Here is a 26252-nt window from a genome sequence, read left to right as displayed (position 1 = left end):
CTTATGCGTGAGGTCGTCTGACATATTTCTAAAAGCAGGAAATCACCCTTTTGTGCTTTTTTTTCTCACTCTCGTTCTGAGGAGGAAGAAGATGTGGCCTGTGCTAGATGTTACTGCGGTGCTGCAGACCCGTTTTTCCAGTTCTCAGTCCTTTCACATATGTGACACTCTGTCAACACGCCATCTTATGTCAGGGCAGAAGACCTCCTCTCACACCCTCATTTTCTGGATTAAGTCCACAGTCTCGCTTGCATTTGAGGCATCTTATCACTTTTGCCTGGGTTATAGCAAGGCAAATCAATCTTGGGATTGGTTGCGCCCAGCGGGGCGCACATTGGTGTGTCTAGTATGTGTATGGCCACCATGTGGGCTATTTGATATGTTCATGATTTTGTAAAAACTGTGATAAGGAGTTTGAGAAAGCAATAGCCCATTGTTTACCAGTAATCTCTTTTAAGACTGTTAGTTAGTTTTTTTTGGTGGGTTGGGTTGACACTGTTTCCCCTCGATGTCCTCTGCTAGTGAAGGGGTCTGAGCAATGGCACTGGGGGAGGAAAGCAAGAAGGAAAACGTTTTTGTAACAATAAGAAAAATACAAAAACGTTGTGTGATGCCTGAGGAAGGCAGCTACACCCTAGAGACCTCTCTGCAGCTCACTTTAGGCCAGAGGTCTTCAATCTATGGGGCGGGACCCCGGGTGGGGCCGTGGAGTCCTGGGCAGGGGGTCGCTCATTTCCCCCTCACTTAAGCAGTTAAAATGCTTCAGCTGAATTTCCCTTCAGGGAGTCTCCTGTGCTGTGAAACGAAGCCACAGACAGCTAAAGATGCCCTTGTGCCAGGAGCCTGCTTCCTGAATCAAATGGAAATGTGCACTACGAGTTCATCTGCAACTATAAAGGATGCTTGGGGGCCGGTTCTGGCTTTAATTGACCTAATCACTTGAAGATATGTGGTGACAAACATTTATTCTGTTTAAGCGATAGTGCTAAGAGTTAACTGTGCTGTGAAGTGTGTGCTTTTAATTGTAATCGTATTTAGATAACACTTCACCTGGAGGTGTTGAAGGGACAGCTATTGAAAAAGTTGGTATTGCATATACTTTGGAATTATTTAAATCTACATTTTGGAAGCACCGTTTTATCTTAAACCTTTTTGTAGTGTTCTATCTTGTATGTAATGCAAGTATAAAACTAATGCCTTACATATTCACAGTGATTTCTGTCACAGGCTGTGACATTTTGGCACTAAAAATACACAAGTCACTATTCCCCACTGCACCAACCAAGATTTAATTCTGTTGCTCCCGGATTACACACAGACCTCTGCAGTGCATTAACTAATAGATGTTTCATAATGCACTAAAGTGCATTTCCCAATGAGTAACAACTTCCTTTTATTTATTTTTATTTAAGCTGACTTTTAATTTTATATGTAGCTACCTGATGGTGAAAGACTTTAAAAAAACGTACAGAATATTTTGGGTCTTATTTATGAGAGGCTTGCACCGCCAGAGCATCACTTTTTTTTTCACGCTCCATGGCACAAGCCTCTCAATCATACCTATGAGGTGACGTAAAAGCCACCCTGCGTGGCTTTGCAAGGCCTCATACATATGGAGTAAGGCAAAGCAGCACAGGACGCTATGTTGCCTTACTCTGCGTCAAGGAGGCGTTCCTGGGGCATTGTGATGGGTGTTCCATGCAACACCTATTGATTTTGATGCTGCCGAAGATTTACAAAATCGCGTAAACTGGAGCAGTGCCAAAACGTTATGCCTCCCCAGAGCAGGCGTCATGAGGAGAAATGTTTTAATTTTTCCTCATTTTTTTCCTCTTTCTACGTGTGTTGCATTCTGCAGCACATATAGAAAGTGGAAAATGCCTCTCTGGATTGTTTTTGTACAGGAAGGTCCCCCTTCCTGCACCAAAACAATCCTGCCTCCGATGGCGCTAGGCAGCAATTTGGGCGGTAGCACTCAGGGAAAAAACAGGAATTTCATAAATGCGGTCTACTCCTGCCCTTTTATATTGGAGTAGGGCAGTATAGCTAGAAGACTTATAGCACTGCCTATGCCAATTACTCATAAATTACGAACTTTGTTTTTAGCTACTTTTTTGACCACGCCCCCACACTTACTGACCTTTGGTTTGCTAAACACGGTTTAATATTATTTCCTCGCTGTAAAAATGATTTGCCGTGGGAACTGGGGCCGTTTATGATTGTCGTTGATGAGGAATACCACATTCTAGACATTTTTTAAAGGAGGGGGCCCTTACACGTAAAAATCTTTGAGAGGGGGTCCCAGTATCACGTTTGAAGACCTCTGTTTTAGGCTATTAACCGACCTGCTTCCCTCATGCTCCTTTGGTGAGGAATGCTAAAACCAAGTCAGTGTGATAGCGTTTGTTCTTATTAGCAGGTTGTGAGATTGATCCTTAGAATATAAGTGTAGGGTCGCAAAGAGTCCCGCGCTTGCTTGTTCCCAAACAACAGCAGACTCGACGCAATAGATAGTCCATGGCATATGTTACGTAATAATGTGATTTCTCTTAATGTTTTTCAGGCGAAGCAGTCCTTAGCCACGCTGAACAAGGACGTTCCGAAGCGCCATTCGTTAGCGATGCCCGGCGAGGCGCTTTTAAATGGAAACCAGGAGTGGGTGATGCACGCCGACCTGCCGCTGACGGCAGCAATACGACAGAGCCAGCAGACACTTTACCACGGACACTCGCAGCACACTGCAGACCGGCAAGGTACGTCTAGACCGGTCAAATTCCGTATGTGTGTGGTTAATAAAAAGCAGAAAAAAAAATTGTTGAATTAAACCATCACAAAACGCTATTTGTGCACCCAGCCTGACTCTGACAACAACATCGAAAACAAAGATTAATAATGCAAGGAAGATTAGGGCAACATTTTGACGGTAGCGTTAAATTTCCTCACCTATTACGCGTTTTGTCTTTCTAATTATTGAAAGTGGTTCCTGCCAAAGAAATCCACCAATGAGCTGGGTAGAGGGTTCTTCTCTGTGCGTCTTTGTGTTTTTTTATTTACGTGTTTTTTTATATATATATATGTATATATATAAAGAGCCATCTTCTTGTCCTAGTAATGGCCTCGTTTGTAGTGCGAATAACTGTCGAGCGATAAAAAAAATACAGGGTTAAGACTAAAGACCACACACAGACCGGCCAATAGGTGGTAGCAGCGTTCCAGGCACAGCATTCGAGCGTTCAGCCTGAGAGCTCCACAAATGTGCAGGAGTTAAATGGAAAACATAACATAAGTATTTCTGCAGAGGCAACCTCTTGAAAAGAGTATAAATGTAGGGGAAATGTATACACTACATCTGTCGATAGAGCCTTTTTCAAATGGTATTAGGCTGCCCTCATACAATCCTTGTAAAGTCTTGTAATGCGTTTCTGTGCACCGGGGGTACTCTTGACCGCTTGTATGAGGTCCGGGAATAAAACTAGATTTGGGTAAATCTCATGTTCTCGCCAGGTATGGAATTCCAAATCTCAGTGGTCCTGTTTCTTGAATATAAGACATTAGAAGGGATTTCTCTTTTCGGTGGGCGGAAAAAAAGAGCAATAAATATGTAGTTAGAAGAACTGATGATATGTGGTAAACATTACTACTGCCATACCGAGATGAAACATAGGCTTGAGAAGCAAAGAAAAACAAAAAAACTACCTACATTTGAAAATCGACATTGGGTGGATATTACTGCGGTTATTTAATTAGCATATTTATATATTACTCCTTCAAGAAGTGTCATAAGTGTTTAGTATTAGTAAATATGTCAAGGTACACACCGAGTTCTTAGTTGTCCCCAATACAACATATTTCAGCATACAAGGCATATGCAGCCCTCATGTACGTGGGTCAGTGTTAGACCTCATCCCTCCACTTTTTGGACACTGTTTTTGCTGATTTTAGGACTCTTCACACTTTACCACTGCTACTCAGTGCTTAAGTGCATATGCTATCTCCCTTAAAACCTGGTGACATTGGTTCATACCCAATTGGCTTATTTAATCTACTTGTAAGACCCCAGTAAAGTGCACTACATGTGCCCAGGGCCAGAAGACTAAATGCTACTAATGGGCCTGCAGAAGTGATTGTGCCACCTACATAAGTAGCCTCTTAACCATGCCTCGGCCTTCCATTGCAAGGCCTGTGTGTGCAGTTTCACTGCCACTTTGACTGGGCATTTCAAAGTACTTGCCAAGCCTTAAACTCCCCTTTTTCTACATATAAGTTCCCCCCCATGGTGGGCCTTAGGTAACCCATAGGGCAGGGTGCTATGTAGATAAAGGGCAGGACTTGTACCTGTGCAGTTTATATGTCTTGGTAGTGTAAAACTCCTAAATTCATTTTTACACTACCGTGGGGCCTGCACCCTTCATAGGCTAACATTAGGGCAATCCTCATATACTGTTTGAGGGTAGATTCTGATCTGGTGGGAGTAACAAGGTCATATTTAGTATGGCCAGAATGGTAATACAAAATCCTACTGACTGGTGAAGTTGGATATAATATTACTATTTTAGAAATGTCACTTTTAGAAAGAGAACATTTCTCTGCACTTAAATCCTTCTGTGCCACGTCTGGCTAGGTTACTTGACAACTCCCTTGTGCATTTCACTCAGACAACCCCAAACACAGGATGTTCAGTCACACCTGCACACATCTGCATACTGAATAGGTCTTCCTGGGCTGGGAGGGTAGAGGCCTTGACACTTACATTTGAAAGGACAGTGGCCTGCCCTCACACAATGGACTGCCAAACCCCCTACTGGGACCCTGGCAGACAGGATGGAACTGAAAGGGGACCTGGTGCACTTCTAAGCCACCCTTTGATGTTTCCCGCATTTCAAAGGCACATTTGGGTATTTAAACGGGCCTCTGACCCTAACAAGACAGTCACTTCTGGACAAGATACCACTGGAGAAGAAACCCTGAACCAGAACCTGCAACCTGCCAAGAGGAACTGCCTGACTGCCCAAAGGACTCACTTGACTGCTTTTCTGCAGATGACTGCTGCCCTGCTGTCTTGCTGCCCTCTGGTTCTGCTGAGAAGTGCTCTCCAAGGGCTTGGATAGAGCTTGCCTCCTGTTCCTTGAAGTCTCAGGACCAAAAAGACTTCATCCTGCAAAGAACTCCTTGTGTGGCAAAAATTAGACGCACAGCCTGCAATAAACGATGCACAGCCTGCAATAAACGATGCACAGCCTGCAATAAACGATGCACAGCCTGCAATAAACGATGCACAGCCTGCAATAAACGATGCACAGCCTGCAATAAACGATGCACAGCCTTTAAGAAACGATGCACAGCCTTTAAGAAACGATGCACAGCCTGCAAGAAACGATGCACAGCCTGCAAGAAACGATGCACAGCCTGCAAGAAACAACGCACAGCCTGCAAGAAACAATGCACAGCCTGCATCGTGGTGAGAAAATCGCCGGACGCCGAACCGGAACGACGCCGCCTGGCTCCCCGAGAGGAGATCGATGCTGCGCCAGCGTTGTGACCGGAACTTCGACGCAAAGCCGAACTGGAACAACGGAGCCTGACTTTCTGCAAGAAGAATCGATGCAGCGCCTGCCGTGCGACAAAAAGCCCCTGTGACTTCATCCAGCATGCCCAGGATTTCTCTTCATCATCCCCAGGGCGTCTGAAAACCCCACAACCCAAAGAGGATCCCAATCTTTGCGCCGGAAATCGATGCAAAGCCTGTCCTGCGTGAAAAAGTATCAACGCATCGTCCGTGTGCGCCGGAAAAATCGATGCACACCACCCCGATTTCCACGCATCTCCTCCTCTGTGATCCCTTGCTGAGAATTTGAGCGCAAACCAGGTACTTTGTGCTTGTTAGAGACACTTGTTGCTTTTTAAAAACTAAAAACTCCTTTTATCATTTTCTACATTGAGAAATCAAAGTGTACTTATCAAATCTTGATCGTTTTCACCTGCATTTAATCAGATACATATTATATATATTTTTCTAAGCACTGTGTGGTGTATGTTTGTGGTGTTATACTGTGTTATTGCATGATTTATTGCACAAATACTTTACACATTGCCTTCTAAGTTAAGCCTGACTGTTCAGTGCCAAGCTACCAGAGGGTGGGCACAGGATAATGTGGATTGTGTGTGACTTACCCTGACTAGAGTGAGGTTCCTTGCTTGGCCAGTGGGGTAACCTGACTGCCAACCAAAGACCCCATTTCTAACAGTCTAACATTAGTACCACAATAAGCCAAAATTACACAGCTGTATCATAGTCTCCTTGTTCATACTTAAGGTACTTGGGAAGGAAAGAAGCATGGTAGCTTACGTCTACCCCCTGCTGAGGATAGTTGATTATCTGGAATTTGACCCGGCGCAAGTAGAGGGAACCAAAACTACTACTGGAGAACACGGGGATGTCTGCCCGCACTACAGTGGTAGGTAGAAGTTCCTGGTGACCTTGCTGTTAAGGGGCTACAGGAGGTCTGCATGTGAGGCAAGATATTGTTCAAAGATGGAAATTTAGTGCTTTAGAAGTTTATTTTCCTTGGGTCCTATGGGGAGACAGCATAGACCTTCCAGGTTTCTATGGTAACCCTTTTGGGGAATGAGGAGTACTTCAGAAAAAGGATGGTCCTTGCCTAGAACAGTAGTAGGTTGCCTGGACTGGAGGTGATAGTGACTGTGGAAGAGCTTCATGTTGTGTCCACATGATGTCACCCATGGTCTGCACATAAGGCATGATCCTCAGAAGGTTGACGGTGTTAAAGCCAAGGCCCTTGAGGATCTTCCTCCAGTAGAGATCACACATGACAAACAAAGGTGAAATCCTGCTGAGTGCAGTAGGGTTTTGCGTAGTAGATTACCCAGTCATGGTTTAAGGCACAAGGCAGTTGACTGTCTATAAGGGGGACGACTATACAGTGAGCAAACGGACAATGTATTTTATTTGGGATCGACCTGTTATGACCATTACCTAAAAATGATGGAGTTAGACTGCTGTGGTCAAGATTAAATTCATCAACTTCTAAGAGGAGACACTAATTAGACTAGATTGCTAAAAGTGTCTCCCGTGTTTCTTGTGGTTAGCCGACCATATGGCGACATGAGACAAATAAAGAACTTACCTGCAGCAGTTGTATTAATCACAGATGCTCACAACCGTGACTGATCCATGAAGCAGATGCATGAAATGTGAGGGCAGAAGTAAAGAAGGAGGTAGAATCAGGTGGTCCTGGTACAATTACCAGTTATGAGTTTACTACTAATAAAAGAAGACATGTGCATGGTCAATCCCTTTGTCTTTCTTTCCAGCACAAGGTTACAACATTATATACTGTGTTGGGGATACAGGCAATGAATTGCCTGGCATGAAAGCCCACAGGAAAAGAGGTGTTCTGCATTTAAATGTATGTATGTTTGTGATATTTCTGTATCACAAACCTGTCCTAAAGGCAACAGAGCTCTGTTCGGTCAACAAATGATTCAGAAGGTGGTTAGATTCTGGGAGTAGAAGTCAATCAAGCAATCAGTATATTTATAAAGTGCACTACTCACCCGTTAGGGTCTCAAGGCGCTGGGGGGGGTGTGCTGCTGGCCGAAGAGCCATGTTTTGAGGCGTTTCCTGAACATCAGGAGGTCCTAGGTCTGGCGTAACTGGAGCGGTAACAAATTCCAGGTCTTGGCGGCAAGGTGTGAGAAGGACCTTCCTCCGGCGGTGGTGCTGCGGATGCGGGGGATGGTGGCGAGAGCGAGGCTGGCGGAGCGAAGATGGCGTGTGAGAGCGTGAAAGGTGGGTCTGTCGTTGAGGTACGCTGGACCTGTGTTGTAGAGAGCTTTGTGTGCGTGGGTCAGGAGCTTGAAAGTGATCTTCTTCGGTATGAGTAGCCAGTGCAGATCTTTGAGGTGGGGGGTGATGTGGTTGTGGCGTGGGACATCGAGGATGAGGCGGGCGGATGCGTTCTGGATTCGTTGTAATTTTGATAGCAGCGTGGCTGTTGTTCGTGCATATAGGGCATTGCCGTAATCCAGTCTGCTGCTGACCAGGGCATGGGTGATGGTTTTTCTGGTTTCGACTGGGATCCACTTGAAGATCTTGCGGAGCATGCAGAGAATGTTGTAGCAGGAGGAGGAGATTGCTTTGACCTGCTGAGTCATGCTGAGAGTGGAGTCCAGGATGAAGCCTAGGTTGCGTGCGTGTGTGGTGGGTGAGGGTGCGGTACCTAGAGAGCTGGGCCACCAAGAGTCATTCCATGCTGAGGGATTGGGGCCGAAGATGAGGACCTCAGTTTTATCAGTGTTAAGCTTGAGGCTTAACCAGTCCAGAAGTGGACTGTTATGACATCACTAGGTGCATCTTCAGCTCTTTCTTACGTTAGAGCTAGTTTGAGACAGTCACATGGATACAGGGATGTTGCTGCAGATCCTTGATGCCTAGATCAGGAGGACCTATCCATTTGTTTTTTCTTCGTTATACTTTATCTCCAGTCTGATCTTTTCATTAAAGGTATGCCAAGAGCAATCTGAGATAGTAAGCTTGCCAGGCAGGTAGTGAAGAGTGATAGCTTTGTAAATGATGCAGATGATTTTAAAGTTAGTGATGGCCCGAAGGGTAGCTGGTGGAGTTCCACCAGGATGTGGATTTTGGGGTCCTCTTTCCTCAGGCCATGTTTGAGACATGCTGTGGCATGTTGTAAACCCTTAAATAAAGAAGGGGGATGTTGCATCTGAAAGGTCTTGGAACATTGCCTCCATCCAGATGCCAGTATGAGAACATGAACTGCGGTTCAGAAAGTTAACTTTGGATAGCTTTCTGCTAGGTAAGCATATGCCTGGTTTAATGTAGATGATAGTAGGTACATGTGTGCATGGTGAAAAGTATCTGATGGTAGGCAAGTGTGTGTATGGGCAAGTGTACCAGATAGTAAGCATTGTGAGACTTGGCTTCATTTACAGAATGGTCCTGAAGATACGTGAAATCCAGGATGGGGATTCAAACAAAAGCCAACCCAGTAGTAGTCTTTGGAATAAGAGAAAAAGTTTGAGCCAGGTTATTCAATTGCATCCAAGATCCAAAAACAAACAGAAAAATCTAAGAGCCTTCCTCAATTGGGGAGGATTAGAGAGCAAATGAGGAGCTAGGCAAACAGCTCAGGATCAGCATAGACTGGATCTACTTTGGTTGCATTGAGAGTCACTGGGTAATCAATAGAAATGTCCTGAATTCATCAGTCAACCTTGAGAACACCACACAGACTAGATAGAGTTAAGATTCATGGATCCTCTCTTTAGCTAGAACCTAATTCAAAAATATATGACAGGAGCTGAATGGAATGTCTTGAAAAAAAAAAATGTGCATAAGTGATTTCTTGAGCAAGTTCACAGGGAGACAGTGGAACAGGATTCATAGGATCTCTTGATTCTAGAAAAGTTGAGCCATCCCGAAATAACCCCATACAACATTTTGTTAACAAAACTCACCAGTGCCTATTCCCAACCGAAACCATCGATGGTTTCTTGCTATAGATCGATTTAGTATATAGGACTTTACACATATTTTATGCAGCTCTCATTTCACTCTCTTTATGGTTGCAGATGCCATAAATCGTGCCCCAAACAACTTAACATATCTAAGAGGAATTATATAAGGGGTATCCACAGTGTGAAAATGTCCCACTGGGAATTACAGTGTTCTTGATGTAGATTACCTGTGGGCTAGATTTGCCATTCAGATGCTTTGCCTTGTCCCCTACCATTTCGCTTGTGACTGAAACATCTGGATTCACCCCCTCTGACTACCAAAGAAAAACAGGAACCCACTTGATCTTATCAGAGAGAAAACATCACAGTTTCATCATGATGTGCTACATTACAGCTGGCAGGCCAGCATCTTCTCTGCTAAACGTTTTTCTGAAATCTGTAATTTTAAAGTATTGATATATTCCCCAAAATGTCTGCTCCGTAGATTGCAACCGTGCAGCCACTGTACACCTTCAAACTTGGGGGAATGTGCATGGCACCCTGTCTCTTTGCCAGATAATAAATCCCCCCATCTACTCTGCTGTTACTAAGTAAGCAGTCCTGTCAAGTGTGAAGACAGATTTACTTTGCAATCAAAATTTAGCTGTTAATACAGAAACAATTCCACATTCTCTAACTTATGATTGTTATCATAAATTATTTTAAAGTTAGATGTATAACCGTCAGTCTGCATTACCTTAGATTTAGATACATTTGTCACAAAACAGAGATTCCATATAAGAGACATATGTTGAGTCTAATCTTTGAAGACAGGGGTCTGACGCAGAAGGTCACAATCATCTGCATAGAGGAGGAGCAGAACACGCCCGCACCCAATCACGGGAGGGTCCCCATATTCTGTAAGAAATCTGATTCCAAATGATTGACTTAAAGTATAAACAGCAAGGAAGTCAAGATGCAGCCCTGCCTGATGCCACTCTCCAAACAAAAGGAGGACGGCACTCTCCACCTGGTCCACATTTCACAGAAGCACTCAGGTTCCTGTGTTGGGCGGCTAATAGGGTGCTAATATCCACACCCAGTGCCAGCAAGGCCAAAATATCCCTTTGTATGAGGTGCTCCACCAACTCGGATTCATACGATATATAGCAATACATGCCAGGAATAGATAACATGACCAGGTATAGACACTATTCAAGAGTGGCGATACCATTGTGAAAACCAAATTATACAGCTCAAAGACTACCAGAAATGTTGATCCATGCATGTTACCTATTCAGCCAAAGCCTACATAAAATTTTAACATTTGAGTCTTGGAGGGAAATGGGCTGATAACATGAAGGCTATGCCCTGCCCCCTTCTTAAACACAGTTATAATTAGAAAGGACCCCGTGTTTTTGTAAAACCACACAAGGCACAGGATACATTTAAAATCATGGAGCTGGGGAACCCTAAAGACCAGTGTGTTCTTCCTAAATATCAATGAGAGCCACGTCAAGCCATGGACACTTGTTCCTTTGACTAGATTTTAACTCCTTGACATGCAAAATGAAATTTGTAAGACACTTTAACCTCTCTTCAAATTCAGGTTTCTGAGATGTTCTACCCAAAGTGAAGTGGGACTGTCCACCTCCAAAATATGATGCAATGTGTTAGTGGTAGGGCATCCAGCAAGGAGTCTCCAGAATGATCTCACACCCCAGTCTTTACAGGCCTCCTTTATCTCCCACCAGACATTTCATGTGTGCTCCCATTTTGCTTTCTTAATCATTTCTTTATAGTGGGTTCTCCTTTCAGTAATCCATGCTTGATTATAGGGGAACACTTTGACAGTTGGACAGAGATCTTATTTAATTTTGTTGCAGGCTTTAGAATACAATTCGGGGTTAATTGAGAGGTTTAATAGGTTGACGATTTAAAGCCCCAAAGAATTTGTAATTGCTTATATGGAGGTGTAAAAAAATATCAGAAAGTTTTGCCTGGTGTCAGAAATCACTCTGTATGAAAGTTAAGCGGGGTCTACGATTACCACAAATTCTTCTTCTATAGTTGGTGACTATCTCTTGCCTTGAGGCCAGGTTACTGGTGTTTAGGGATATAGCATCAGCGGGCCCTTCACAGACAAGACTGTATGGGTGTTGGTCACTTTTGTGACTGGAGGTAATTTCAAAGGAGAAAATCTAGTCCCACAGACTTATAGAGATTGCATTGTGATCAATAATTGAAGGTTTACCCTTAGCCACAAAAGGTGTTCAACCAGGCATGTCAGATGGACAACATCATGAGGCACTTATCATATTGTAACAATTTATAAAATTTATTAGGAATCACTCATACCAGTCCTTCATTTTTCAACCTGTGGCTCAAGTAGGCCCTCATACATCTCTGGTTCATGTAGAATTAACTTTGGGCCAATACTAGAACTGATCTTAGAATCAAAACATCCCAAAATATCAAGGTGGAACAGGTTGTTATTTTTTGGATTAATTATCCATGTTATTGCGAGGAGCATTAAAAAAAGACCAAAAAACAGAAAAAGCAAAAATAAGGATTCAGTTTGTAATTATGTAACACTACAGGATGGACTAGAGACATTGAAGTGAAAGACGACCAGAAGGATGACTCTTCAAAGAGGGTACAACTCTGACGGCAAAGGCTGATACCCATCCAAGTGCACTGACTCGTTTGCCCATGTGTCTAGTACTAGTAAACAGTCTGATATGATAGTTACAAAGGTTACCTACCCTGTATCTTGAGACCTTGGGGCTAAAGCAGCACTGTTCCATGGCTGGATATACATTTTGGGAACCTAACCATGTTACTTGTTGGTGTGAGATTTCGTCCCTTAATTCAAGTTATCTTCCTTTAGGAGGGTGTTTCTGGAAGTTGACAAGTTGCTGGTCAACCATTTGTCAACCGAGGAAAATGACACAAATACTTCAGTTGGAGAGGACCCAATTACCTTTAATGATCCCTGCCTTAAGCATGCTAGGCAACACTTTGGATCAGGAAACTGTCCAAATTACACTGTGACCCAGAACGCACGTCACATGCCAGTGAAATGGAATAACGCACACCTAATTCACAGCCTCGCGAGTCAGAACTGATTTAAGCAAAATGTCCAAAGAGAGTTGGTTATTGTACCAAGTGTACTAGTAAAAACCAATGCATTGCATGCTTAGGACAAAAAATGCAGGATGAGGAGGATCAGAGTAGGGCATGCACAGCATCTTTCAAACATGCAACCACAATGAGTGTATCCTGCCACCAACACATGAGAAAAGGCAAACCATCCACTCTCTTCCTAACTCTGACATCTAATTTCTGGCCCCGTGATACAGGTTGACAGTGTTGGAATGAAGCAGGATCCCCTATTAACTGTTAATATTTTTGGGTATTAATAAGTTCTCCATGTAGCACAAATGCAGAATTGCAGCCTGAAGAGTTCAGGGATCATAATCGTGGACAACTCCACTATCAGTGGCTGGAGCTTCACCTTAAGCGTGATATTGAAAGGAGGAGACACGTTTCCCACAATGTAAACCCTGCCATTAAACCATAATTGTTAATCCAGAGCTACAGTTTGAAACAAATATCCATAGTGTGAGACTCAAGATGGTGGTAACTGTACAGGAACGCCTGTTGACACCTGAAAAGGCAGGTCCTATTCAGTAGCAGACACAGGCATTAAAATTGATTGTTTTCTTGGAGTTTTTTTGTGCAAATGCATGTTGCTGGCGCTTCGGCTTGGTTTGAGTGAATAATTTATAACACACAGACTGTGAGGTGCTTCCGTTTTTGTCACAACGGCATAAATTGTTATTCTGACTTTGACTCTCAATCCAAGACTTACTACTTGATTTCTTGACGTTAACCTGTTTGAACTTGCGAGTTGTGATCACCTGCTGATGGAAAGATAAGCTCACAGGAGGGTGTACCACCATTACTTTGTTTTCACTACAGTGATGCGAGTTACTTAGAAGACCCTACATTGAAACCTACCACGATACCACCCGTAAGAATATCACGTAGAATAAATGAATTATATCAGAATTATGTAGTGTTCGCTTTAGGTTTAAAGTTAAACTTAGGTTTTAGGTTTAAGGTGAAGCTTTGGTTTAGGGTTTGGGTTAGATTTGAAGGATTTGTAAAGTTAAGTTGTAGTGCTTAGTTAGCATAAGGTTGAGAATTATGGTTTAGTTTACGGTGATGTTCCTGGATTGCCTTACTGTGTGGGTCCAGTGTTCTGTTTAGGAATACACTGAAAATACTGGTTTGAGGTTTGCGTTGGGAGGTAAAACATGGTTTAAGGTTCAGGGTAGGATCAGGGTTGGTTCTACAGTTATGGTCATGGTTAGGGTAAGAAGCAAGGGGCAGGGTAAGTTATGTCGATGGGATTTATGCAGATGAATATTCAATGACCTGTTTTGAATGCAGCAGTTAAAATATTCAGTACTTGATCGGTGTAGTGGTAGTTCAGTGCAGTGGTTGTATGTAATTGTAACTCGATAAAGTGCTTGTCTATTCAGTGACATTCAACCCTCAGGAGACCGGCCTGCTCCTCAGAAGACATACCTACGCTAAAAAGAATACAGCTCGGATTCGGATTAGCTTGCTGGAAGTTGCACCTTTCGAAATAAACCAATACTTTGAGGTTTTTCTCGAACTACAAGGTATTTGTTTACCACTTTACCAAAGAGAAATGTGATTTCCAGTTTTGTATTATACAAAATGATGGACCCCATCAAGAACAGTTTAATCACATATGACCTCATAGCTTTGTATAAATAGTTTGCCTGTGCCTTCAAGCTTTATGTGGCACAGTACTGATCTGTGACTTGGAGTATCCTTTGTTATACACTATTGTGTGCATTATTCTGTGCACTGTTGAACAAAGGCATCTTGCAGTGCTGTAGCTGGGCTCTAACTTTGTGCCATTTTTCACATAGAAAGGATGCCATGAGCCCTAATGCAAGCAAATGCCCCTCAGCCCACGTCACCAAATGGGTGGTAAAATGCATACATTATTGGGATGCAAGTGACCCTTACCACTCCTGGAACCTGGTGCTAATACAACTGCTGCACTATAGATTGCCATTTCCCTGTGTGTCAGTCTCGTTCGCCAGGAAGTCTATGTTTCCATGTTGTTGCTCTGTGGCCTGGTTGACTAAACTGCCTACGCAATGTTGGTGCCAGCTCTTTCAGTCAGTCCGCCAGTTTATTTGCGTTGAGCTGATGGCTGCCCAAAGGGTAAAAGTATAGCGATGGCTCAGGAAACGTATTTAGGGATTCAAAATATTGGGGTGAGGAACGGAAAAAGAGACAAACCCTGTTGTTCAGAAGACTATTGACAATGTAGTGGGGTATTTATAATGTAAACCTACAAGAGCATCTGGTTGTCCATTGTTATTGTATGTATTAGGTTTTAACTCATCTATTTCGAAATTATAGGGCTCTTTTAAGGAACACGTCTGTTGTCTTTGTGAGGAGAAAGAATTGGCTGTATATTAGAAATATTGTCTTCTCTTGGTGAGTCAGCTGCCTCCTAAACGAAGCACATAAGGTTTTGTTTAAAATGCTAATAGGAATTTTAACCTCTGCATAAATAATTTTTATTTGGGGCTTTTATGAAGAGCGGCACCTTGCAGTGACCTCGCAACACTTTGGATTAGATTAGTAGACGATGAGAAATGGATTGATCTCTGGATAATAATTGCCAAAAGTCAGAATGATATGATAGACTCCTACCGTCTTGAGTGATAATGTAAAGGGGATAAAACTTTGGAAAAGAGGTTAAATGGTCTGAAGTAATCAGGTGAAAAGAGCAGTAGCTGGTTTTAGGCATCTTACTGAAAGCCCCATCACAGGGGTCGTTTTAGGCCAACACCAGGATGGCTCACCCAGTGCTTAATTTGTGCCGATGTTTGACACTGGTAAGCGTCAGTACTAGGTTCTTAACAACAGCACATATTTTTGACATCCCACCACATGGTGGTGCTATCAATCTATTAAAAAAAACACAAGAGTAGATTTCTTAACAATCTGATATGCCATTAAAAATAATAGTACCTGAGTGCCCAGGCCATTCATATACCTCTCAGTCACATTTGGTGTAGTTCAAATTGTCACATTTGTTAGGAGGTGGTGCAAGCTGCAGTGGCCTCATGAGGAATGGAGCATCCTGAGCCCTGGCACTTATGGCTTTTTTTTTTAAAACAAATTAAGCACTGGGCTTCCTGTACATATTTTTGAAGAGATGGAATTTAAGAACCTCCTGAATTTCAGAAAGTCAGATTCCATTCTTAGACTTTGTGGTCGAGAGTTACACAGAGATGAGCTTTGAACATGAAGCATCCTTCCTCCAAATTACTTGTAACGAGTGTGCTAGGAGGAGAGTAAGCTATGATTGAGAGTTATAAGGCAAGTACAAAAAAGCTTCATAATTGGCACACGTATATTTGAAAATCAAAGTTGTAATGAAACTGAATATTTTAGTGCACTGTTAATACTGATGTAGCAATTAACATTTAAAAAATAAATTGCAGAGAAGGAAATTCTTTCTAATTTGCCAAAGTACAATATCAAATTATTCTTTTACATGCCTTTCGCATATTTTTAAGCCTTGATAGTGCACATTTAGGGCCAGATGTACAAAGATTAGTTATAGAGCTTTCCAAATAGAGATTTTATCCAAATCGCTGTTTGGAAATCAATATCACTTAAGTATGAAACTTTTTGCTTCATACTAGCAATTCATAGTGAATATTAATGAGGTAGGTCGCAGTTTGCGACAGATTAGGAATACCTGCCATCAAAGGGATGTTGGCCTGCTGAGGTCAGCAGACCACCATGTCTGCGATTGCTTTTGGCTAAAGGTTTTTTTTTTTTAAATGCAACCCAATTTCCTTAAAAGAAAACGGCATGCGTTTAAAGAAAAAAAAATCCTTTCTATTGTAAACTTTTAAGAGCAGGCAGTGGTCTGTTGGACCACTGCTAGCTCTTAAAAGATATTTTTCCAATATTCACAAAGGTGACTGGGGTCCCATGGTCACCCCCTTCCAGTGGCGTAGCTGGGTTGTCAGCACCCGGGGCAAGGCAAGTAATTTGCGCCCCCTAACCCGGGGCAAGACAAGTAATTTGCGCCCCCTAACCCGTGGATTTAGTCTCTTCCAAGATGTTGCGCCCGGTGCGGCCGGCCCCCCCAGTACCCCCCACGCTACGCCACTGCCCCCTTCCCATTCGTGAATGCATTACCACAAACTTTGAGTTGGTGGTAAAATATCAAGGTTTTCAGAGCTCATTTCTGTTGCTAAACATTGATACATAACACTAGAAATCGTCATTTGGAAGGTACACCAAATAGTGATTTCTCTACCCAAACTATGATTCTGGGAATTTTAATTTGGATGTTTGTACATCAGTAAAAGCATTTTTGTTGTTGCAAACAGCTCAATTTTGCGAATCAGGCCATTTGTGATGGCAAACATGCTCGTACACGTGACACATCATTCTTTTCTTCTTCTTTCAGTTCAAGTGTTACTATTTCACCAGACTGTAACAAACAAACACTTGGAAGAGATTTTTTTATATATCCTGTATTTCTGTGGGTTTTCTGTTTCAGCTGTTAAAGTGAGTCCATGCCATTCGCGACAGCCATCTATAATATCCGATGCGTCGGCAGCTGATGGCGACAGATCATCGACACCAAGCGATATCAACTCTCCCCGACATCGAACGCATTCCCTCTGCAATGTAAGACGGTAGTGTGGGACCTTTTTCACTATTAATCATACAGACTAGAAAGCTACTGTAATGTTACTCTGTATCATATCTTGATAAACTCATTGGTAGTACAATCCTCTGTCGACAACAGTTCGATAGTCAACATGGACGCTTCCTATTGTGGCCATAAATCAGATTATCCAAAATATATATGCCTGCAAAAATTATTTTAATCTCTTAAATACTCCCAATGAATTTGTATCCATATGTGAGTCACTTTAATCGGTCACACAGGTGTTGTGATCTGCATAATGTCTTTTTATTGCTTCTTTACGTTTTATGACCATTGTTGAATACGATTGAATTTGTGCAGCAAGTTTTGGGGTGTGCGCCAGAAATGTATTTTCCTCTTTTTCTTGCGGTCACCTTTGAATGGGCAAAATACTATTTTCTTTTGTATTTTAGAAGGGATTATTTTATACATTTAAAGTTTGCTCAGTTTAACATAGGCTCAGAGTTTATACAATAGAATATTCTTCCTTAGGTGGTACGAACCGAGGGTAAAGGAGTACACTACGTGGGTGGGGAAGCGTGTAGGTTTCATCGTGGCGGGCGATCGCAGACTGTTGGTCTGATTGGTAGGCTATGACTGTTCATGTTATTTATCTTTTATCCTCCTCTTGGCAGACACCATTACAGTGACCCATCTTGCTGAGGCCCAGGCTGCAAGATTCCTCTGTAAGCTCTGACAGTGCATCTCTGCATGCCATCAGCCACACCTTCTGCGTCACTTCTACATCAGGATGCTATAACGCAGCCCACACTTTGCCCAAACACCTCCATTGACCCTGTGTTGAGTCACAAAGGAGCGCATAGCAGGATGCACTGCATAACAACTTGTGGCATGTTACTATAGCAACTTCAAGCTATTGTACAGCAAATACTAAAAACCAGCCGCTCGCAGTGTACAGCACTGGCGCCGATTCTAACTTCAGTGTACAGCAAATACCCATGACACTCTACCCGTATGTACCTGGACCCACTGTAGGGCAGTTTACAGTAAAGATCCATTGCATGGCAATTTACGGGAGCTGCCTGGATGCTGTGCACAGCAGTGTTCAGCGCATGCTCAAATCCATTTGATGATGGTATACAGCGTGTACCCAGGCCCACTGCATGCAGTACACATTAAAAGCGTAAATCACACCTGCCGGTGTGAAGCACACACCTGTCTTCGCAGAATGGCAGTGTATAGCGCACACCAAGACTTTGCTTTGCACAGTGCAGTCACTCTATGGAGCTGTAACCAATTGGCAGGTCTCTCTGCGTAACCATGTTCAGCACACTGCAAGGTTTTATGCGTGACTGAACAGTGCAAACCCAGACGACCCACCGCACATGCTGTACTCTTTTCTAAATCCACTGCAGGTCACTGTGCAGTACATGCCCTGATCCACTGCATGGCCCTCTTCACTAAATTCCTAGACCCTGTTCATGACGGTGTTTAACACACATCCCTCTCACAGCATGGTCATGCACAAAAAATATCCAGTATGTGGCAGTGTATATCACAAGCCTACTCACTGCTCGATAGTGTGTAGGGTATGCCTAGGCTCACTGAATATGAGTGTACAGCTGAAACCAAGACGCAGTGCATTGTAATGTACCGCTAAAGTACTGTCCAGCACATAGTGTTGTATGATGTAACAAAACGATTCAATTAATTCTGTTTAAGTTAGTTGTCATCTTGTGTTGTGAAGACAGACTTATTTCTTACCTAATTAATGTCAATCCTCGTTCTTTGAAAAAAATAATCTAATTTATTGTCAAATGCAACAAGTATAAATAGACAAAGTGAAACCTCTGTTACTGAAGACAGCACATATATATGGGACTTGAATGTTTTTTTACTTTTTTCAAGTTTTGCAAGAGTTTGAACATTAATTATGGAAATGTATCGGGCGTTTTACTTGGGTGGAGGGAAGGGGCCTGTTGATCCCAAAGACAATAATTGATGCCTTTAGATGTATATATAGTTCATGTCGCCCTGGAGCGACATGAAATAGAATTACAGCAGCCTAGCAGTTTAGAAAAAAGGTGGAATATATAAATATATTCCCTTTCATTTTTCTCAGCCAATATATCCTTAGCGCTACAGGTGTTTTACCTGGTAAACTCGTTGCTATTAGTTTCACATACTGTGTTCTGTATACACAGTATAGGCGGTGGTGCCTATATCTGCGATGTAAAATAATTTGTCAGTGGCCAGTAGCAAAACTCTGTGCCCGGACGTAGGGAAATCCCTGAATGATTCATAATGTAATTAACCTAAGCAAGTTATTTAAAAACTCTTTTATAAAGCAATGTATGTTTCCCCTATAAGATTGCAACCTGGTTGCAGTTTATTGCCTGAGAGGCACTCAACCTTAACAATGATAATCAGCTATGAACCTGCAGCACACTGCATTGGCTTGACTTCACACAAGACATCAATGATGGCGTATTGAAGACACATGATATAGGAGTATATTTTGCTGCTATATGTTTGGCTTATAAAAAAAAAATCTCTTGCCTTGTCCATGCAATATACAAGGCATGGCTGCAGGTAAGCAGTATCTTATTGTATATGTAGTGTTCCTTTATGCCGATGTGCAGGAGTAATGTGTGGAGTTACATGCACTGTGCACAGGAAATGGCCAAGGGCCAAGCACTCTTGAAGTAACCTACAAGGGATGGCATACTGGGCTGATTTAGAGTTTCACGGATGCGTACTCCATCACAAACATGTCAAATACTTCATCCTCCTAATTGCATTATATTCAGTAGCACTTGTATTAAGGCGTATGGAATATCCATCACGTTGGTGACTGAGTAACCTGTCTGCCAAGCTCTAAATCAGGCCCTATGTCCTTATGCGTAATAGATGTCAACATAGCCAGCACAGCAATGCCTCGGCTGCCCGTCATGTGCTAATAGTATTCTACATCCAGGGCTGGCCTGCAAACCATGCCATGTATACGCCTTATACCTCTACATCAGTGGTCTTCAAACATTTTAATGCCGAGCCCCCCCAGTTGAAAAATAAAAATCATTGGGCCCCCCTCAGAATATTTCACAATTATTTTAGAAAGATGCCAATGTTTAAATATATCTAAACCTGTTTAAACATTGCAGTTAAGTACTGTTACCCTTTTAAAACTGCAATAACATGCTTTTGCTTAAAACAAAGGCATGTTATCTGAATAAAACTTCTTTTGGCCAGAGTTTGGCGCCCCCCATGGGATCACTTGAGGCCCCCCTAGGGCCCCCCCCCCCCCCCCAGTTTGAAGACCTCTGCTATACATGTTACAGGCACTGGGCAAGAGAAAAAACACTTTGTTCATCACTTATACTGCTTGCTGCAGGCAACCCTGTGTGTGCCCTCTATGAGGCACTGAAGTGACATACTATGCAGTGTCATTGATGAGGTCATGTGTAAGTTCATGGGCAACTAGGTGGCTCCTCATATAACGTTAACTGGCAAATTTGAGAGCTTCAGTTTTTGGACTGTAATCCTAAAATTCTGTTAAATAACTAACAGTTTTTGAGGGAATTAGTAAAGTTTTTTTTCAGGAGAATCATACATTCTCTTAAACAAAAATGTTTTAGTTGATATAATGTGAATATTTCTTGCAGGGTTGTAAGACTAGTCTAGCTATAGTTCACATCCTTATGGCCTTTCTTTAATAATTGAAATGTTTATGGTTCAGCTAACCATTAATCAATTAGTTGCATGATTTTAGTACCCTAACTTTTATTCTCATCAGCTTGTACCTCTTTTTTAAATTAAAAGAAATCGAAACTTTCTATGCTTGAGTTCTGTTTGTTTGCACGTTTAACCCTTACACCTGCAAGCAAGGAATGTATTTAAACAAACACACTTTTAAAGTGAAAGCATACCACTTCTGATTAGAAATAAAAATACTATTTACTGAATAGGTTTAACATAAATTGTTTAAATTTTGTGTTTTTTACTTCTGTTTGTCAACTAATGTAACATACCGCTGACTTTTCCTCAACATATATTTTGTTATTTCAAATAACTATATGTGTGTGTTATTATTTAGTAAACCCGGTAATATTTACTCCAAATGTTCTAGTGAATTACAAGAAAACTGCCATTTTGGGGTTCCAATGACTTTCATTATAGCACTTCTGTTTGGCATAATACATTTGTAATTAGTAGGAAGCTAATCATATGCTTAAAAGATTCAAATGCATGAACAGATTATCCTAAATTAGGTCTTAGCTCTCATTTCTCTGGATACTACTGTTTGTTGGACTTGCCTGACAAATGGCATATCAGTGTCCAGATAGATTTTAGAAACCAGGGTAGTACCGACCACCATCTATGTAAGATAAAATATGCAAATGTCTGTGTGTGTGTGCGTGTGTATATATATATATATATGTGTATATATATATCAATCATCTTTATTGATCTTACCTATGCTCTTGTGCAGACTCTCCTTAGCCATTTACACAACAGAAATGCAGACTGCAGAGCCTCCAATGGTGTCAATTTGCTTTATCACACACAAATCAAGAAAGATGCTTTCTATTGTCCCTTTTCAAAAACAGATCTTCCGGCAAACACCATAAACAACTTGACTGTTGATCTCTCTCCTGTTACTAACTCCTGGCTAATAGCTGCTCCCAACTTCTTATTGACCCAATAGTTCCTGTCAACTATTCGATTGCTAGAGTTGACATAGAGAAATGCTATGTTGCATGGTTGGGGAGTTGCTTTATTCACTGATTGACTCGCACCTGCAAAAAAACAATCAAGATCTTCTCCTACCTCTTTCAGCATTTTGAAAGTAGCATGGGTCACTAGCCCCCCAAAAAATCTTGTATCTTCACATTATTTACCATCTGCCTAGAGCACCCAAACATTTCCTAACATTGGTCACACCATAACTTATGGTACAAGAGACTATCAGGGAGAAACTGGATGTAGGTGACTTCAACAAGGACTGTCCCAATGGGCAGCCAGCCACCCTTTTTCTGGTGGACAGCAGTACTTCAGGAAAAGTATTTATGACTTTTTCTTTTAATGGAAAGAAAGCCTGCAGTTATTAATTAGGAAGCATCTTACTTGGCCTGACTTCTTGATTGGACCAGACGCCATGTTTCATCTTTTTTGTCTGTTTTCAAAATAATTATAAACAGGTGCTCAGGGCACCTGATAAAAACCGAAGCAATAACCCAAGTACCCGCAATATATTTTGGTGACAGCTCTCACACCAGCATTTGACAGGCCTGACTTCAACATACACTAGGCTAGTCCTAATGAGTCTTGTCTCATGGAGTTACTGAAGTTATTCAACATCCTTAATCTGAATTTTTTTTGCTAATTCCTATTCATAAGAGAGGAAAGATCCTTAATGTTATTATTGCTGATTACATCAAAATATGCTACAAACGAATCGGGGTGTATTGGTCTGACCATCACATAGTGCTTATTAATATCTAGTTGTCTATGCCCAAAAATCTCCACAAACTTCGTCCTACTTCATGTCTAAAAGATGTTCTCACCCTGTTTCAGATCTTTGATTTGTAATGGATATGAAGAATACTTGCACTGTTACAGTCCTATCTAAACATGTAAACCACCCTTTTCCAGCTATGTCACAATAGTGCTCCTCAAAAAATAAGAAAGTAATTTTGAAAATATGTAATCCATGGTTCATGAATATACATTTGTATAAAAGAGCGCTCTAGAAATTTTAAAGAGGGTTGGAGAAAAAAATAACCTACATCTTTGTTTGAACTAAAAGCAGCTAGGTTACAGTATATGTTAGATAAACAAAATGTCAGTATCTGATGAACAAATGGCAACAATTCTCTCAAAAGACCCAAGGAATTGTTCAATTTTTTCAAACAGAATACTAAACTCTAGATGATACAAGTCTCCATTCTTCCATCTCCTAACGCATTGATGTTATAAATCACTTTATCTCCAAAATATCTTGCCTCAGAGTGCTATCCCTATGCAGTACAGTATTTCACTAGATAATCAACTGAATCAGAATTTGTCAAACAACCAAATGACCCTGACTCCAAACAAATACACATGGAAAGATTTTGAACCAATTCCTAAGGTAAAACATTTAGGAGAAATGCAGTATTTTGATATAAATATCCCAGCTAAATCAGTCAAAAACACCTGTAAACAAATAAGTGTTCTCCGATCAGTATATTGTTTTTAAATGGCATCTTTCTAAATACCTTAAAACCTGTGAAATTACTCCTATCTTAAAGAATTCTCCAGCAGATCCTAATGTACTTTCAGCCTCACACCAGTCACCAAATTGCAAGTGATTGGTGAAAGTGATTGAGCAACGTGTTTCCAACCAACAGAAAGCCTTCCTTGAAAATCAAAAATGTATCAATCACCCTTTAGAAATCAGGATTGAGCAAGGAACACAGCATGGAAACTGATAATACTCCGTCATTCATAAAGGTATTGTCTGCCATCTCATATTGCTTAATCTGTTGAGGCCATTTGATACTATTGACAACAAAACTCTCATCTCCTCTTTCCACTAGTGCATGATCATTGATTAGCAAAAATAAAGTTCTTCAATGGTTCTCAAAACCCTAAAACCAAACTCTCATAGTTAGATTAGGCAACTCAACCTCCAGTATAACTCAAGTATTTTGTGTTGTCCCTAAAAGGCCATTTTTAGCCACAACTCTTTTCAACATTTAAATGCAGCTGCTCTTGTTGTTTTCAGAGAGGGTGGCATTACAATCTATCAATATGCCTATGTTACTCGGATATAACAAAAAAAAAAAACTAGTTCCAAGACATCAGAACTTTAAAAACCTGCCTGCAAAAATGGATGCCAGAATAGGCGATACAATATTTTGGACTCTCTGTTGATAACCACCCTAACATGTCTTCCCTTACTGCTTGGACAGTATATGAGCCAGAGCAACACTGTACTCCTTAAAAAAAAAAGTTAAAGCTTCTCTGAAAGCTCTAGCTTTCAGAGTTTATGCACTTGTTGCTTGTAACATGATTATGGGAACTCAACTCTGATGGAAGTGCCTGAATCCAACCTTAATCCCCTAGTAGTGGTTCTTCATTCATCAACCAGGCTAGTCATGGGCACAAAAATATAACAGTTTCACTCCTGTCCTAACAGACCTGCTCTGGCTCAGTTTGTAAGACTATGTCTAATTTAAAACCACCTACACTATCTTCAAAGTACTCCGTCTGAAATGCCTAAAAGTAAAAAAGACTGAAGAGCAAAGACACTTTTCAGCTAGAATTAAAAATATTGTTACATCACTAGACTGCCAACCAGTCAGTCTCTGGTGCTGCCCTGTCCCTTTGGAATTTGCTGCCAGAAGACATCCGGTTCACCAAATCTGTTTTTATCCCAGAACAAAATTGAAACACATCTCCTTCATGTTCATCTGAAAGGTTAATTTACTTTGCAATACAACACTTTTTGTTTCTTCACTCAGTTCTCATTCTTTTTTTCTTTTCCCGTTCTCTGACCTTCTAGCATAGGATTCCTCGTCCTCTATTCTTCTCTTTATATTTCTACTTTTTGCCTTGACCCATCCACTCCTGTCCAGTTATACTAAACAATTACCTTCTCAATGAACTCAGAATACCACTTCATCATCTTCCAGGCTCACCCTTGTCTCTCTTGTGTCTCATTTTGCATTATAATGCTGTCCATATTCTTGCTGACTGCTCAGTGTTGGCTTTTATTCTGAGCCGTTTCTAATCCTCTCTCCTCCCTCTTTCTTTCACTTTACTGTTCATGATCTTAAATTGACTTACAGTATTATTCTTCTTGCTTGTCTCTCAGAAACTTCCTCATTCCATTTTATGGGCTTTACACTAACTAAGTGTTTTATGCTTTCTCCAAATTATGTCAGCAAAACAAGCACAAATATAAGTAAACTTTGTCTAGTGGGTAACTTAATGATGGCCTCTCTACCTTTTAAGATGCTAAAAATCACTAGTGCCAGGGTTACCTCTACTTATCTACCCAACAACTCAGATAGAGCCTTACCCACTTCTCACCAAAGAGGTGAATAGCGGGACACTCCATAAACATATGTCCGTCATCAGCTCTCTTGGCACCACACTTGAGGCAGGACTTCATTACTTGGCTTCCCAATCTTGGTAGCTTCTTTGGGGTCCAGTAGGCTCTATGTAATGTAAACAGATGTTTTTTTCTTGAAGGATGCAGTTTTCACTGATTCTTACTAAGCAGACTTAGTACTTACTTACTTGCCAAAAGTATGTTAACTCCAACGTTTGCAGGTCCCGCTTCAGCAAGGTAAAGACTCCATCCGTAGATTGTACTATTATCCAATACCATCTTGCTACCTCTTTCTTTATAGGGGTACTCACTTGTAGTTGTCCTCCCACTCATTCACACCAACCCTCTTGACGCAACTCTCGTAGCCAGCTGGACAATTGTTAGTACTTGAATGTAGACTGTCTGCCTCGGGTGATCCAAAACACATTTTCCCAAGATAACAAGTCTTCCTCCTGAATGATCATTCTTAATTAGTTCTGCTTCTTTCAATGGCCTTGCTAGGCTATTCCGCAAATATTCTGGGGTTCTAGGTGGATCCCATATAGGGGCAATTCACAAAAGTAAGGTATCCCTAGGACCTGCACCCAGAGCCTGCAAGTAGCATTCAGAATCTTCAGCTACAATAGGGGGCACCCTTGGTGGGTCCCCTTCTTAATTGAAACATGCCTAGTCAGTCCCCTGTTAATGGAGAGACTCTCGCCGTTGGCTCACTGTAAATTGACTAAATAGCTCCTTGACAATTCCTCCCCCAGATCCTTATGTTTAATTACTTTAATGAGTAATGGCCAACTTACTCCATCAAAAGCTTTGGAGGCATCAAACGTTAAGATTGCTAATCACATTTTCCCTTTTAGTGCCATGTCAACTGCTCCCACCAGACCATGGGTAATCTCATGTGGCTGCCGTTTTCTAATAAAGCCC

The 26252-nt window shown here is 41.6% G+C and overlaps 1 protein-coding gene across 7 annotated transcripts in view; it reads left to right on the top strand.

The window, feature by feature from the left end:
• KAZN (kazrin, periplakin interacting protein) overlaps positions 1-26252 on the top strand; it is an 808570-nt gene that overhangs the window by 734692 nt on the left and 47626 nt on the right. For 5 of the 7 annotated variants that reach the window (XM_069240781.1, XM_069240780.1, XM_069240778.1 and 2 more), the window contains 2 exons: positions 2564-2753; positions 17120-17250. In XM_069240781.1, the coding sequence (XP_069096882.1) occupies positions 2564-2753; positions 17120-17250 (321 nt within the window). Of the gene's footprint in view, positions 1-2563; positions 2754-17119; positions 17259-26252 lie in introns of all 7 variants that reach the window. The other 2 variants (XM_069240784.1, XM_069240783.1) reach the window with 1 other exon arrangement.

The sequence above is a fragment of the Pleurodeles waltl genome, chromosome 6 (assembly GCF_031143425.1).
Source record: "Pleurodeles waltl isolate 20211129_DDA chromosome 6, aPleWal1.hap1.20221129, whole genome shotgun sequence".
Lineage (NCBI taxonomy): Eukaryota > Metazoa > Chordata > Amphibia > Caudata > Salamandridae > Pleurodeles > Pleurodeles waltl.
The sequence above is the reverse complement of the archived record's forward strand: the minus strand, read 5'-3'. Positions and strand labels throughout refer to the sequence as shown.